The sequence below is a fragment of the Leptinotarsa decemlineata genome, unplaced genomic scaffold (genome assembly GCF_025532065.1).
Source record: "Leptinotarsa decemlineata unplaced genomic scaffold, Ldec_3_MD MMD2_tig00000576_RagTag_RagTag, whole genome shotgun sequence".
NCBI lineage: Eukaryota > Metazoa > Arthropoda > Insecta > Coleoptera > Chrysomelidae > Leptinotarsa > Leptinotarsa decemlineata.
In genome coordinates, this window is record NW_027412551.1 from 166849 (window position 1) to 184286 (window position 17438).

Below are 17438 nucleotides of genomic sequence, written 5' to 3' on the forward strand. Positions count from 1 at the left end.
AACAGCATTTTTAGTTTTCCCTGTATAACACAAGAAGGGCTACAGTGCCTGTACATTTCCTTTAATCATTGTATTGTTCCCCACGATCATTTTTTATTTCGTGGTTTGAAGGCGTAGACTGCGAGGTCATTGGCATTTTACTATAAGTTTATTTATTATTTGTTTTCTTGTTTAAATTTTTGAGTACAGCCCTATTGCTTTCATTAATTTTATAATTTTTTTCCACATTTTCATTATGATCTTACAGAAATTCTTTCAGAGAATTGTGTATTTCAAATCGTTTCTAGTTTCATCATTTCGGACACAGTTTAGCAAGATATCTTTCATTATTAGCCATCGCCTACATTGTTGGCATATCGCTTGTCTTTCTCCTGAGAGCATGAATATATGTTTGTTCGGTTGGTATGACCTATTCTTAAGCGTGTAATAACAGTTTGTTCTCTTTGTTTCTGTGGAAAAGAATGCCTCCAGGGTGTAATTTTTTGCTTCACCTCTTTCAAATTTGTATCTGTTCTTTCCCAATCGTTTTGCCATAAACCCATAATTTGTTGTTCAAAAAAATTTTGTACGTCTTCCGGTCGAATAGGAATATCACAAACATCAGGTGCTTCGGTAGCACGTTTGGCTGCCTGATCTGCTAGTTCATTACCCGAGATTCATTGGTGACTCGGAGTCCATTCAAATCCAATGTGATTTTCATTTCTATTTATCCAGTGTATTAAATGAATATTCTAGTGCGTGTAGTGAGCTTGAGGAGTCCGTATAAATGAGAAATTTTATTTCATTATTGAAATGACAAAAGTAGGTTGCTTGAAGAATAGCGTATAAATCGGCTGTGAAAATACTTGTTTGTGTCGTTAATTGCCAACTGTGAGTCGAACTTCGGCTATTGAATGTACATCCAGTACCTTCTTGGGTTTTTGATACATTAGTGTAAATAACTATGGATTCTGCTTTATGAATTCTGCTCTTAAGAAATCTTATTTACCTTCTTTTGCAAGATGGCTGAGTTGAAGATAAATTCTTACTTTTCCAACTCTCAAAGAGAAATTTCTCCAGGATTGTGAGTATAAATGGCTGGAACTGTATTCTGAGTAAGTTTCAGCATTTCTCTGAACCTTATTTGAACTGGTTTTGCTATTGTGGATCGACCTCCGTGAATGTCATCAGTGTCTTCATTGAATGTTAATTAGGGTGATTAGGCTTCGTGATTAACAACATGATTCGAGAGGAATTGTTGTCTCTTATATTTCAAAGAAGGAATTCCTGTTTCCGCAGAAAGAGAGAATAGGGGCTGATTCTAAAAGTACCCACTGCCAGTTTCAATACTGTACCCTGTATTGAGTCCAGCTTTTTCAATCTGGATTTCCGCGCTGAGCTATATACCATGTCATATAGAGAGAGCTATATACCATGTATAGGGAGAGAAGGTGGTCATACCGAGCAGTTTCTGTAGTGGATTTTTCATTTCTGTTTGCTCCTGAGGCTCTTGAGTTTCGTTAGTTAAACGTGTTTGCATTATAAAAATTCGTTATGAACATTTTACATATCATTTCCATTTTCCTTAAAAACTAATATTTTCGAATAATGGTAGACATCTCAGGATAAATGTTGTTGAATTAACGTTATCATTATTATTTCTGCTTTGATAATTATTCATTTCAAATAATGGTGGACGAGCGGGTTTGATGTCGTCGAGTAGAACTACATTTTTATCAAGACTCGTTGCTCCGATCGACTTTCCACACGAGTACTTTTATTCATAAAATTGTCCAAGTAACCTTATTTTGTTGAAAAATATTGAAAAATATCTGTCATTTCAAAGTTTTGGGGTGTGGACCATCGGGGGTAGTCCGTTCCTGACTTTGTAGCAAAACAACTGACTCCTGCATGAAAGCTCATCGACGGAATTCATTTGTTTAGTCAATTACCAAAATTTGGATGATTTTGAATATTCACTTGAAAAGTTATCAAAGAAAAACATTTTTCATTTTGTAACTTCGAGGGCCCGTAACTTGGTTACGAAGACTTTTAGGAAAAAAAGTTATATGAAGTACTGGTGATATTTTGACCCCATCTATACATTACCGAGAGGAAAAGAGGAAGTCCAGGGACACCCTGTATAAGCTTCGTCCTATATTTCCGTTGATATTATCAAACTGGGGGTTTATAGCTATTGCAAAAAGGAGATCGCTTAGTGTGAAGCCTTGTGGAACTCCATTCTCTAGAACATATTTATTTGATAAAAGATCTTCATGTCGAGATGGAAATGTTCTGTGTTCCAGAAAATTTTGAATGAACTTGGGCATATTTCCCTTCAAGTTCCACCTATCTAGAATCAAGTCGCGAAAGATATGGCAATAACGTGGGATTTATTAGCAAAGCTGTTCTTAATTTTTTTTTCTATTCAATCGCCTTCATATCCGTTACGGTTCAGATTATAGCAATGTTATCTCATGATGAAAAACCGGACTGTATATTATCTTCACCGAATAGGAGTTCTGAGTAGTTGTTTACAGCTGATTCTCGGCCTCCCCCCACCACTATGACGTATTAATTGCTTTTTTTATTGGTTGTTGTTTGGTGAAGTTTTTTTGTTGTGCAGTGAAGTCAAGGCGTTGTGACCTTGAAGTGTCTGGTGCATGGATCGTTCAGATTTTTTTTTCATATGAGATTTTGTGTGTTTATGTGTGTGTGTGTGTGTGTGTGTAGGAGAATGCACGGTACCGGGTTTCATCATGTGCTTGTTTGTCTATGTACAAACATACGTCTGCATACTTCGAAGATCCTCCAAGTAATAAATGCTCCATCGGTGTTAGGGCACCAAGTTAGTAGTGGAGTGACGTCACAGCAATAACCGTTCAACGGCTAGAGAGCGACATGTTCACTCCACGACGTGTGGCAGAGTAATGCGTATTCATCGGTCTGCCCTCACCTCTCCCGAAGCGATGAAGGTTCGCTCTAGCCCCGCTATCGATGGTGACACAACGGCAGCCGAGGACCGTTTGCCTAGCGTCTACCCTCTCCGAGACCGCAACGACCACTGCTTGCTCGTATATCGACATCTGTTATCGCATTCAGTTGGGAGGTAATCTTGGCGCATGTAGTTGAGAAGTGGGGTTGGCTATGACGTCTTGACGGGTCCTATCAGAGTGTATTTAAGAAGCGTACGAGTGTTGGCTATGTCAGTTTACATCAAGTGAGTTAGTGAGAACTATTATATAAAATGTATTCCTGTGACTGTGGTAAATCTTTCACTCGTAGTGATAATCTTCGTCGGCATCAGCTCCAGAGTTGCCAAGGAGGGCCTGCAGTGAAACGGGTGAGAGTGGATAATGCAACACCTATGTATACGTGCAATTGTTGTAATGTGACAATTCCTATGAGCCAAGTGAATTCTCACCGAAGAACCATGAGTCATAAAAATAATGCATGTGTTCAATTGTCTGACGGTGTTCAAATTATAACGAATGCATTCAATTGCCGCATTGCTACATACAGGGTGGAGAGTTCGATTGTAACCAGTGACTACATGTCATTTTTCAATAAGATTAGGCAGAAGGTCATTGAATTACTGGAATCAGCCATCAGGATCCATAAAAGCATCAAGGTGAATATGGAAGTTTTTGGGAATTATATTCTTCAGACTGATGATTCGAGGGACACGAAGTCATTTAATTCCCAAAATAAAATAGTGGACCAATCTTCAGATTTGAATGCTGTTTTTGATGGATTCCGTGATGTAATTGTGGCTCAAACGACTGAGTTCCAGGATCGTGACTCAGGTATTTATTTTTTAAAAATTTCAATAAGATTGAATAGTAATATTTTTTTTTTTTATATAATTCAGGTTGGACTTGTGAAAAAATATTGTTTCTCGAGGTCAACATTAATAAATACAGTCCACTGGAAGGACGTTCATATGTGAAGCTACCTCAATGTATTCAATGGAAGAAAGCTGTTGTGAATGTTCGTAATGAAGATCAATATTGTTTTGCTTGGGCTATAACATCAGCATTATATCCTGCAGATAGTCGAGTGTCCGAACTTACGTCATATCCACATTTTTCCACTGTTTTAGATGTCACAGGTATGGATTTTCCGGTTAAAGTTAATAATAAGAGTATCGAAATATTCGAAGATAGGAATGATATTTCAATTAATGTTTACGGTTTAGAGAGTACATTTGAGAAGGGTAAAATGAAGTATGAAGTGATTGGTCCATTGCGATACTCACAGAGAAGACTCCGGAGACATGTCAATTTGTTGTTTATAACTGATGACTCCGGTAATGGTCACTATTGTTGGATCAAAGATCTTTCAAGATTAGTTTCTAATCAACTATCAGCTCATAGACAGAAAAAATATTTTTGTGACGGATGTTTGATATATTTTTCTGATGAGAGATTGCTTTTACGTCATAATATGTATGATTGTAATCACATTAGTACCACAACACCAACTACTAATTTAAAGATCAATAAATATGGTAGAATGGTTGCGGAAAATAAACTAATGTTTGAAAACTTTGAGAGGCAAATGAGGGTGCCATTTGTAGTGTATGCTGATTTTGAATCAGTGCTTAAACCGATTCATGTGAATGAGCCAAATCCTGGAAGTTCATACACGATTAAAACATTCAAACATGCCCCATATTCATTTGCTTATTTGATAAAGTGTTCATATAATGATGATTTGACAAAATTTGTTACATATAGAGGTGTAGATGCAGCTCAGAAATTTGTGAGTAGCATTGAAGATGATTTGAAAGAGATACATGAAAATCATCTCAGAAACCCTAAACCAATGGATACACAAACTGTCGAAGAAGAAGAACAGTTTGTTGCAGCCAGAACTTGTGGTATATGTAATAAAGCATTTACTGATGGTGACGTCAAAGTAAGAGATCATTGTCATGTCACAGGAAAGAAAAGATCACATGCCGCTCACTCGAAATGTAATTTAAATTTCAAAATACCAAACTTCATACCTATCATTTTGCATAATTTAAGTGGTTATGATTGTCATTTATTCATAAAAGAATTGTATAGGAATAAAGAGAAAGTTGATGTTATCCCGCAAACTAAAGAGAAATATATATCTTTCACGAAGCATCTCTTTACACACAGCTATACCGATAAAGATGGTGTGGTTAGGAAGAATTATCTCAAAATGAGATTTATCGATAGTTATAAATTTATGACTAATTCGTTGGAGAAGTTGGGTGCAAACTTGACCTCCGATCAATGTTTGGAGATGCACAAACATTTCCCACAAATTGAGAAATTCAATTTGATGAGACAGAAAGGTGTATTTCCATATAGTTTTGTTGATGACATTGACAAATTGAATTATCCATTACTTCCGACAAAAAATCAGTTTTATGACACACTCAATTGTGAACATATATCGGAAACTGATTATGATAGGGCTAGAAATGTTTGGAATTTATTCGAGTGTCAGAATTTGGGGGAATACTCTGATTTGTATTTGAAGTCGGATGTATTGCTACTATGTGATATTTTTGAAAATTTCCGCACCACAAGTTTAGAGATATATAACTTAGATCCGGCACAATATTATACTGCACCTGGATTATCATGGGATGCCATGTTGAAGTTCACTAATGTTGAATTGGAATTACTAACTGACATTGATATGATTCACTTTTTTCAAAAAGGTATACGAGGTGGAATTAGTCAATGTAGCGAGAGGAAACATATAGCAAATAATAGATTTTTACCCAATTATAATCCCAATGAACCTTCCACATTCATTACATATTTAGATGCAACAAATCTATACGGTCACAGTATGTCACAACCTCTACCAACAAGTGAATTTACATGGTTGACACCAAATGAAATTCTTAATCTTGATGTGATGAATGTGAGTACTGATAGTCCGTATGGGTATGTATTTGAAGTGGACATTCATTATCCACAAGAGTTGCATGATAAACATTCTGACCTTCCATTTTTAGTCGAAAAAATAATACCACCTCGTACACAATCGAAAATTCCCAAATTAATTCCAAATTTGAATGATAAAAGAAAATATATTGTTCATTATAGGAATCTACAGCAAGCTGTCAAAAATGGATTGATTGTAATGAATACACATAGAGTATTGAAATTCAAACAATCATGCTGGATGAAACCCTATATAGATCTTAATACTGAAATGCGTAATAGGTCTAACAACAAATCTGTTAAAGATTTCTATAAACTAATGAATAATGCGGTGTATGGAAAGACAATGGAGAATGTAGATAATCGAATTGATGTTAGACTCGTTACACATTGGGAAAATATAAAGAAAAATATAGGTGCCAGCACTCTCATAGCCAAACCAAATTTCAAAAATTGTTCAATTTTCACTGATAATTTCGTTGCCATTCAATTGGGTAGAGTGAAGGTTCATTACGATAAACCATTATATTTGGGATTTTCCATATTAGAATTATCTAAAACAGTCATGTATGACTTTTTCTATGGATGCATCAAACAACACTTTGATGAAAATGTCTCTTTACTTTACACAGATACCGACTCGCTCATTCTTAAAGTAAACACAGAAAATTTTTATGAATTCATAAAAACTAACATAAGTAGATTTGATACATCCAATTACAGTATAGTTAACCAATTCAATATTCCAGTAACAAGTTCAGTCTTGGGTAACTTCAAAGATGAATTTCCAAATGATCCAATCATGAGTTTTTATGGTACAGGTGCTAAAGCATATTATGTGAAATCTGTTGATGGTGAATTTAAGAAAGCCAAAGGGGTTAAACGATCTGTAATAAAGAATGAATTGACATGCGAAGATTATCAAAAAATCGTCGAACAAGGTGGTATGATATTCAGAAAGATGAATTCATTTAGAAGCGTGTTACATGATATGTATACTGAATTGAAAAATAAAGTTGCATTATCATATCACGACGATAAACGATTTATCATTCCGAATACTACCCACACTCTTCCTTGGGGTCATAATGATATTGAATTTTATGAAAACGATCCAAATGAGAACATTCGTTGGATAAGTAATATTATTCAACAATCACAATCTCAGGAGACTCCATTGGATCAATTGATTAATTTATTATCTGCCGAGATCAATGATTGAAATATCATTCAATATCTTCAAAACCGGAAAATTCAATATTGATATTTATGTAGCCATTTATAATTAATAATATATGATAGAAGTAATGTGATATTAATGTATTATGTATGTATGTATATGTATTACTGTAATGAATATAAAATGATTAAAATTTTATTTGTATTATTTCTATTTCCCTAATCAATTACTGCAATATATAGTATAATGTAAATGACAGAAATATCAGTTTGAAGAGAATCATCGTAGAGTGCACAATGTCTAAAACAATCGATAAGTTTGGTAGAAAAAGAAAATGGGGTGGTAATGTCATTCGAGGTCCTCCTGGGAATGGTTTTAAATTAACAAAAGATGGTCATTATGACATGCAAAGGAAAATATTGAAAAATACAAGTGAACCAATTGACAAGAGTGATTGTGTAACTGTATCATATCTTGAGGGGAAATTAATGGAGCAAAGGAAGTTATACTTCTAGCCCTACAAGCTGCAATACAATCCACAATAGGCAATATTGCTCGGGACGCCCGGCAAGCATTTGACGATAAAATTGCAGAGGCTCGGATAACTTTCACTCGTAAATTTGACAAACTTACAAGTGATGTAGACATAAAAATGTCTGACATAACAGCGTCTACAAATAAAAAATTTGATGCTATGTCAAACATAACAGGGACTACAATGAAAAAGTATGATGTACTGGAACAGAGAGTTGAAGTATTGGAGAAAAACCATAAAGAAGTTTTGGAGAGAAACTATAAAGTCAAGCCATCATCATCAGGTGGACTGGGATATCCAGGACTGAACATTAATCCAAATCATAGAATAATACAACCAAAACCAAAACCAACTGATGATGTATTAATGGAACCAACATGGTGAATGTATTCCCTCGTTATGTTAGGTTAATAGTTACGTTAGGTTAGCTGCATAGTTACGTTAGGTTAGGTGTTAGGTTAGTATTCCCTCGTTAGGTTAGGTTAACAGTTACGTTAGGTTAGCTGCATACTTACGTTAGGTTAATAGGCGATCGCGAAGCGATCGCTTCGCGATCATGAAGCGATCGCTCAGCAGGCCGCTTCGCGGCCTGGGGCGCTCAACATCCACCACTTGCATCCGGGGCGCGTTTTTTTGCCCCTTCTCGAAGCCCCGCCCCCTTTCCGAAGCCCCGCCCCTCCCCTCTCCGAAGCCCCGCCCCCCCGACTCCCAACATTTGCGCATGTACACCCCTACCCTCAACGCGCATGTGCGCTCCCACCATTTTCCCACCACTCACGCATCGAAGTCGATACCCTCCGGAGAGCACTACACAACATTCAGTTCGAGAAGTCATCTCATCGAGAGCAGTCCACTCCACTTCAAGGCAGTAGCTTCCGACGACTAACTTGACATTTGAGTAAGTAAATTAAGAATGTTATTTTTTTTATATCAACTAACTTTGTATTATTTCTTCTTTTTCAGAATGGCAACCAATACACAGGAGGTGAATAATGCTGTGGCGTCTATTCTGCCGGTGTCCGCTGACCAGGAGGAGGCAGCATCTTCGAGAGCGGTGACGGGTGACCAGGCAACCACTTCGCGTTCGCGAGTTAGGTGTAGATCTTCTAGCCCTGACTTATTCGAGGAGGAGGAGGAAGTCAGGGCTGTGAAGAAGGTTTGCCAACGACCTGCAGCAAGGGTTGGTCCTATTTCAAAGTACCGAGCTACTTGCAATAGGACTAATCCTTATGCAGGTAGTTTTTCGACCTCTCGTAAGAGGGCCTCCACACCAGCAGCAGCACCAGCAGCAGTGGAAATTCCGAGGAGTCCTTCTCCGGAGTTGGTGATATTGTCGCCGTTGGTGACGCGACTACCACCGCTGCCAGCGACACCGGCGGATCCTGAGGTGTTGGTGCCACAAGTGCGACAGCCTATCGGAGAGGTGAGTGAAAAGATGAATACTTTTCTACAGAGATGCAAAGAAATAGAACATGCTGCCCGATCTAGTGAGGCCGCGTTGACTAACATGAACCGCCTAAAGGGTGAAAAGGTTAAGCGACGTAGGGAAATAGAGAAAGAAATGGCCGAACTAGATCGTGACATTGCATCTCTGGAGGAAAGGTGTGAAGCGGCAACCTCTTCGATAGAGCTACACAAAAGGTTATGGACAGCTATGGACCCTTTTTTGTAGATTAAGTATAAATATAAGATTAGTTTTAGGTTAGTTAGGAATATTTAATTATGGTAGTTTTAAGTTTATATTTGTTAAGTTTATATTGAATAAAGAAAAAGGAAGTGAAATAAAGGGTGTACACTGTTTTTTGGTTTGGTACACATTGAACAATGCGATGGTTGGAGCATTTTTCTTCACTTCCTCTTATTATTATTATTATTTTTTTATTTCAATTCCAAGTTCTTCTAGACAAATACCTCACATCAATTTTTGTGTTCTCTAATCACTTGTAAATAATTCAATGTGAAGAAAATTTAAAAAATAAAAAAATAGACATGTTTCATAGTGAAATCGACAAGTATATTTCATTTGTATTTTATCCATTCAAGTATCTCTTTCATTGAATATGTCTTATGTCACTTTGCAATTTACCCCTACTCATTGAATATGTCTTATGTCTCACTGCAATTTACCCCTACTCAATGTCCCACTCCTCTCCCACTCCCTCTCGAAAGTATAAAAGTAGAAATCATCTGATGAAACATTCAGTTGATCAGCTAGCATCGAGATGGAACCCGATTCAACCTCCGAACCCTATAGCTGCCCGGATCAGGGGTACAACTTCAATTACTGGGATAACAGCCAGGTACAGGTAGTCTCTTCCACCACGGAACCCCACAGTCCGCCATATGAATACCAGGATCACGACATCAGGATGCAAGTTCAACATGTCACTGGCAGTGACGAAGGACACTTGGACGATTCGGAATATCCAGATCCTGACGGATGGTGGGACCCTGCTTATGATGACATTGTCCCAATGAGCAGCGATGACGACGATGATGACGACGACGACTCTGGCGATGATGCTGATGACGAGCTTGACGTTAGACGTCCTCCACCATCCCCTATCCTCATCGAGGATAGTCCTCCGCCATCCCCAATCCTGATCGATGATGATGTCCTCAATTCCGATGATGACATATAATCATCTACTCGTCCATCATTTCCTTTCCTTTCCTTCCACGGAGTACACACTTTTTGGTTGGTGTACACGAGGCACTGCGAGGCTGGGGCAGTGTCTTCCTCCCTTCCTCTCCCTTCCTCCCCCTCTTATTAGTTTTTTTTCCATAATAATCACTAAGAATTTCTCCTAATAATCGCTCAGAGTTTCATTCTTGATGTTTTCGAATCTCAAACACTGTTCTACATTTCACCCCCTCCATTTCATTTCTTCCAATATAAATATAGCAACAATCCCAGTTCTATATCATTCTTCCACAATGTCGAGTACAGGACCCATCCAAGTACATGAAATAGATTCAACGTCTGATCATTTGAGTACAACCTTCGCTCAATTTCTGCAGCGAATCTATGATCTTCCTGATGATTTCGCAGAACGAGTGGAACAAGGTATTCAGGACGACATAGATGCTGTTGACGATAATAATGCGGATGATGTGATTAGTATATCATCTGATTCAGATGATTATGACGACGACGACATCATGAGTATATCATCTGATTCAGATGACTACTATGAGGATGATATCATTAGTATATCATCTGATTCAGATGACGATACCATAATTATTGTTTCTGATGATGAGGAGCGTTAGTCCATATCATTGCATGGATTAATAAAAAATAACAGCCCTTTTCAGGGCTACAATTAAAGACTGAAACAATAAAAAAATAGCTCTTTTCAGAGCTACCATTATACTTTCAAACAGAAACAGATTCATACCATTGTTAACATTATGTTAACATTATAATCTCAAACGAAATATATGTATGTGAAAGTATTCATCATTATATGCATATGAATGATTGACAAATGCCAACTTCAACTTTCATTTAAAGTAGTACTCATCATATGCATAGATATTCAATGACTATCAAATTCCAAATTTCGACTTTTCAGTCAAAGTAGTAATTTATTTGTCATATAATGTATAGATATTCAAAGACTAACAAATAGTAATTTATTTGTCATATAATGTATAGATATTCAAAGACTAACAAATTTCCAACTTAGACTGTTATTAGTCAAAGTATTCATTTGTCACATAATCTATGAATACTAATACAACTAACTACTGTTTGTGTGAATAATGTAGCCCTGAAAAGGGCTGTTGTTTTTTTTTTGACCAGTTGGTCCACGGTTATTGTGCCACAGGTTGGACATTATTACATATAATACATGTAGATACTCGGGTGAAGTTTGTTAGTGGCCTCTCGCAAGCTTCACACCAATTCTGTCCTATTTCCATAATTGAGACAGTGTTGTGGGTGTTGACATGGGCATACCACCCTCCATTATTGTTTCTATGCGAATAAAACCGAAAGCAGCACCAACATAGTTTTTTGTTCTCTCCATCTATTGTGCTGATCAATACGTATGCATCCAATGCACAATACAAATCCAAGGGATCTTCCAGTGTCTCACTGACATTGAGTGTTCGCATACCGATCCTCATAGCACCATCACCTTCAGTTGTGTCAGCTTCTATCCCTTCATCATCTCCTTCTTCATCCATGACCCTCTCAAACTCCATCACGTCATCATCTTCGTCGCTTTGGTTGGCCTCGTTTTCAACTTCGTCTATCTCATCTTCATCGACTCCAACATCTTCTGCTTCAACTATTACTTCCTCTAGCGGAACATTGACATCCTCATCATCTGATTCGTCTATCCAATTGTTTTCATCAACAGCAGCTATTCTATTTAATGCAGCATTTATTTTTGCAGAATTCATCTTGTTGTTGTTTGCTCACAGTTGTAGAGAGTGAATGAATGAACTCTAGGTTTGCAAGTCAACTTATATAGGAGGTGATGCGACTCCCACTTGACTCGTTTAGAGTGGAATAGTAGGAGAAGTTATCCCACTATACTTCCACATGATGTTGATTTGTATAAATAGAGATCGTAGGTATAGGAGAGAGCATTCAGAGTTTCTGTAAGTCATCTCTTAATATTTCTAATCGAATTAGTAAAATGCCGTTTCCAAAAGAGTGGAATGAAAAACCAAAAGTGTGTGTCTACCCAATGATGATTGCAGGGGCTATTGTGTGCTACTTTTGTCAAATAAGTAGACCTAAGGATTCAATCAATCCATGTACTGGTATGTGTAGTGATTGCGTGTTGCGGATTCAACTATCGCCTCCTTCTCATCCACCGAAGCGAACAAAATCGGATTATCGTCAACAACAGTTACAGTGTCTGAAGTGTTCCGAACCTATAATATTTAACAATATAGGTATCTGTAGAAATATTTGTGGTACCTGTGCTGCCGTTCCAACTCCACTGCAACGTTGTTTGCGTTGTGATACATATTCCATGAATTGTTGGAATCATGTATGCAATGCATGTAGAAGTACTTGGGATCTGTGTGAGAAGGTTGGTCAACTCTACCCCAATAGGAGAATCCATTTTTTTCAATGTTGGTGTTTGACGCACGAGCAACAACTATTGAGGAATAGAGTCAAAGAAAGTTCCACATCCACAGAGACATATTAACATTTTTCATTTTTTATTATCGTTATTGTCCTCTATTATTAATAAATATATATATGTTTTGAATTTATTTGTATTATTTTCTAACATTTAAAAATACATGCATGCAACACAAAGTTTTCCTCTTAAATGACAAAGATTGTTACATGCGTGAATAGTTTAGTGAGAGAGCGCATGTGCCAGTTGATGAAAGAGCGCATGCGCTAGTTTATTTTCTTCTATAAATGGTGAGGTCTCAGTAACATCATCACCTTTCCTATCCACATTCTATTGCTATCACATATCATTCCTCAGACCTTAATAATCATGAGCTCTATGCCGCTATTGATTGCTGAAGATGGTTCACCACTTGTTGATATCGATCAGACTGATTTTGAAAATATTCCAGTATTACATTTATCGAGTCAAGATTCGATAAATGATTTTGATATTAACGACTTCGTTAACTTTGCAGATGTGCCAGAACCAAATGAGCAAATTATTATTGAAAATCCGATCGTTTCGCAATTATCATCACTCAAACACTCTTCATCTACCCTTCCTCTTGGTGTTGATAAGAAATCTAGAACAATCAAGAGGAAGGTTACTAAGGCATCTTCATCGATTGTCACTGACTTTAAAGAAAAGAAAGAATCCAAAAGTGTTGTGCGACAGAAAAAACCCGCAACGAAAAGTGACAGATCGAAGAGGAAGCCAAAAGGTACTCCTAAAGAAATGAAGAGTGATTTGAAAGCTGAACCGCTATCTTCTTTCAGCCCCCTCCATCGGTTTGGGGAAATGAAAAGGAAAGCAAAATGCCGTCTTGTAAAGGCACAGATGACTATTGCTGAACTTGAAAAGAGTGAGCGAGCTATTAATGCTAATAATGAAACTCTTGAAGCATTAGATGCCAAGATTGCATTAGCGAAGGTTGAATTGGCTAGAATGTCTAAAGATGCTGATGAACTCCGTTCAAAAATTGGTAAAGATAAGCAATTCCATCAACGTTCGAGAATGCAAGCTCAGGCTGAGCTTGAGGAGTCGACTAAGCTTTATGAGACAGCATTATCAGTGAGAGATAATTGGCAAAAAGAGTTGGATACTGCATTTCAAAGTGACAGCGATTAGTTTTGGGAATGATAATGTGTTTTCAATATCGTGAGTTGAAAAATATAAGCGGGAATGGAGTATACAATTAATTTGGTTTGGTATACACAGAACATTGCGAATGGCTGGGGCAATGTTTACCGCTGCAATATTTTTCAGTTCACATACTTATAATTGAAATGAAAACAATAATGAACTTTAATATTACTTTATTCATAAAAGTCACTATTATATACATTTAAACCATATTTGATTCATCAATCCAAGAATTTTGTTCGCTAGGAAGGCCTAACCACTTTACATATACTTTATTTTTTCTTCTCTTCAACACCTTCTCAATCAGATATACGTCAGGATTCTCGGTTCGTAATAACTCTTCTTCGTAAAAACATCCTCTAATCGGCTGTTCATTCATATCTTCAAGATTATAAGTCGTTGGGATGGTTTTATTAATTTTAACAATCTTGAATAGCTCCGTGGTAAAATTCGCAGTGTAAGACTTTTCAAAAATATGTTTGTATTTACTTATACGTACAATATCATTTAATTGGAATTTGGGTTTACTTTGTCTTCCTCCAATTCCATTGATACCCTTGAATTTTAATTTTGTTGTTGAATCAACATTGATGGGTGCCATACCTATTGTACGATGAACTTTATTATTATATCTACTAGTTATAATTGGAAGAATATCAAGCCATTTGTGGTGACCTCTCATCGAAAATTCCTTGTAGAGCCATGCCTTTATTGTACGAATCACTCTTTCTGCTATAGCTGCCTTCTTTGTGCTAAATGTTGAATAATGATTGATATTATATTCTCGCATGAGAGATGAGAAGCTTTTATTGAAAAATTCTTTCCCTTGATCGCTTTGTATGTGTTTGGGGGAGTATTTGGCTTCTTTCAGTACATGTTTCATTGCATTAGTTACTGTACTACCTGTTTTATCTTTAACTGCTACAGTCCACAGATATTTGGAGTAACAATCTATCACTACAAGTATATATCGGTATCCTTCATTACTTTTTGCATAAGGTTGCAGTTCAGCTAAATCTATTTGCCATAGATCTGCAAAACCTTTGATGGTGGTTATTCTTCTACGAAAATTACGTCTTGCAGGTTTATGTAATTCATTAACAACTTGTCGTTTGACATCACTTATTTCATTAGTCATTCTATTTCAATATGATTAAAGAGAAAAGGTGATAATGTTACTGCATTGAATGATGATGTGACAGTGATCATTACATGTGAATATGTTAATATATTATACCTTCTTCACGTAATTCTTCAATTATTGAAATTATTTCATTATCATGTCCGGTATGTCCGGCTGACTTTGAAGCTACCAATAGTCGTAGGCGAGCAACTAACTCTTTCGGTGAATTCCAGTACACATAATTCACAGGTTTAGAATTATATATTTTCTCCATTTTCACTCGTTTGAGTGCTCCACCAATTTTACTTCTACTTCTTATTGGATATTGTCGTGAGTCTAATAGAGGTTTGATAACTTCACGAAATTTTTTAGAATTTGTATTTTTAAAACCATTCTTCAGATGATATTGTTTATATGGAGCATTCGTTATTTTCAATATTTTGGAATATACTTGACGAGTTTCTTCATTATCAACATCTTGTGGATTCTTCAAAAAAATCATATCATACAATTCTGGACTACCTGCGCATTCATATTTTTTCACTTTATTAGCATCCCAAAATGAAATGTTTCCATCTTTGAAATTTACCACTAGACTTCCCATTTTCAGCTTTTGTGTAATTGGATCCATACGTACGCCAAATGTTCCATCATATGCTGGATTTCTAGATTTTATATTATTCAAATGTTTCATCAAAACATCTTCACCACTTTCATTCATAACAGGTGAGATGTCAGGATCCGAGGAATCGATGTGGGACGATGATGGTGTTTCGAATAGAGTTGTTCTCATATCGTCTTGAAGTGTGCTCGTGTCACTATTCACAGATGATACACTACCAAAAGATTGTTTTCTTCCTATTGGAGTACTCATGGGATAATTTGAAGTAGATTGAACAGTTCCATGATTTGGTGATAACACTGGTGATTTAGAAGTAGCGTTTGATGATAAAACATTCAATGGTTTCATTATGGGCTCATACAATCTTTCAAGTGTCGTACGATTTTCAATATTATCATTCTTGATAGAGTTGAATTTCTGCCTGACAGCTTCTGTTGTCTCTACTAGTTGACGTTTCAAATTTATTTCATTGTTTTTATTTTCAGGATCTTTTTTTGTATTCATAATGCCCTTTTTTTGAATTAAAGCTTAATTCGTTGGTGAAGTGACCACTACAATATTCAGTGATCGAATAAGTTCCAAAAACAAGATCATGGGTATATAAAACTATCGAATCCTTTGCGATATCTACCTTCATCTATTTTTCTATCCTTATCAATGACTAGAAATCCATATTGGTCCTCCCAGCATTTAACACACATCAATTGGAATTGTTTGAATGTTACATCGGGTGAAACATGATCTGAATAAATGTGATGTAAATTCGTCTCATCTTGTTTGAACATTATAATGAAATTGGTATTGTCACGCACTAACTGTTTGGGTACCCGTGAATATGTCTGTGCTAGATAAAAACAATCAACATCCTTATGACGTCCCATACAGAAATATGATCTAATAATATCTTGCTTTTCACATATCACATCATCGAAAATGAAAACAGAATTAGGCTTAGCGTCGGAGGGTTCCACTATTTCTGCATTATTGCTGAATGTATAAAAACCTAATCCTTTTATAGGTTCCAGAACACTTCGCAAGTACTGATATTTAGGTTGATTGAGTGATTTCGAATAGAGATACACATTTCTAAATCTCAGTCCTTGTGGATGTGTTAATAGTGATATCATTGCATTCGTCTTTCCACAATTTGAAGGTCCTATAATGAGTCCTCGAACTGATGATGGAAGTAGTGGACCATGTCTGAATACCCTTTGTCCATTCAATCCACAACCAAATTTCTCATCTAGATTATCTACAGCAAACTTTTCTTTCTGTTTTACAATGCGCATCGTGCCGTGGTTGGAGACTATATAAATGTTATTAGCTTATTCATTTCAATGTGTACCATCAAACGATACGGACGTATTGAAAGTGATCGTAAAATTAAAAGAGGTTGTGGTTTTGTTAATGATTTAATAAACAAACTTCCTTTCGAATTACATCTACCCGGAGGTTATCAATACTGTGGACCGGGTACAAAATTGAAACAACGTTTAGCTCGTAACGACCCTGGAATCAATAAATTAGATATTGAATGCAAAAAACACGATATTCAATATTCTAAGCATCCATCCGATCTTGCAGCAAGACATTTAGCCGACAAAGAACTTGAATACAGCGCTTGGGATAGGGTTAAATCGAAGGACGCGAGTATTGGGGAAAGAGCAGCTGCATTACTTGTCACCAACATTATGAAAGCGAAAAGACATATGGGCATGGGTTGTAGTACCAATAAGAAAAAATGTAAGAGGAAACAAACGAAGAAAAATAAAA

At 36.5% G+C, this 17438-nt stretch overlaps 2 protein-coding genes across 2 annotated transcripts in view; both read left to right on the plus strand.

Annotated features, from left to right (window-relative positions):
• The window catches only part of LOC111502935 (uncharacterized), a 53606-nt gene that overhangs the window by 29865 nt on the left and 6303 nt on the right, over positions 1 to 17438 (plus strand). The gene's annotated exons all lie outside the window — the stretch shown is intronic.
• LOC141481914 (uncharacterized) lies at positions 8326 to 10375 on the plus strand. Its single transcript, XM_074174260.1, has 2 exons — positions 8326 to 8525; positions 8591 to 10375. The coding sequence occupies exon 2, from the start codon at positions 8592 to 8594 to the stop codon at positions 9297 to 9299; it is 708 nt and encodes a 235-aa protein (XP_074030361.1). The 5' UTR covers positions 8326 to 8525; position 8591; the 3' UTR covers positions 9300 to 10375.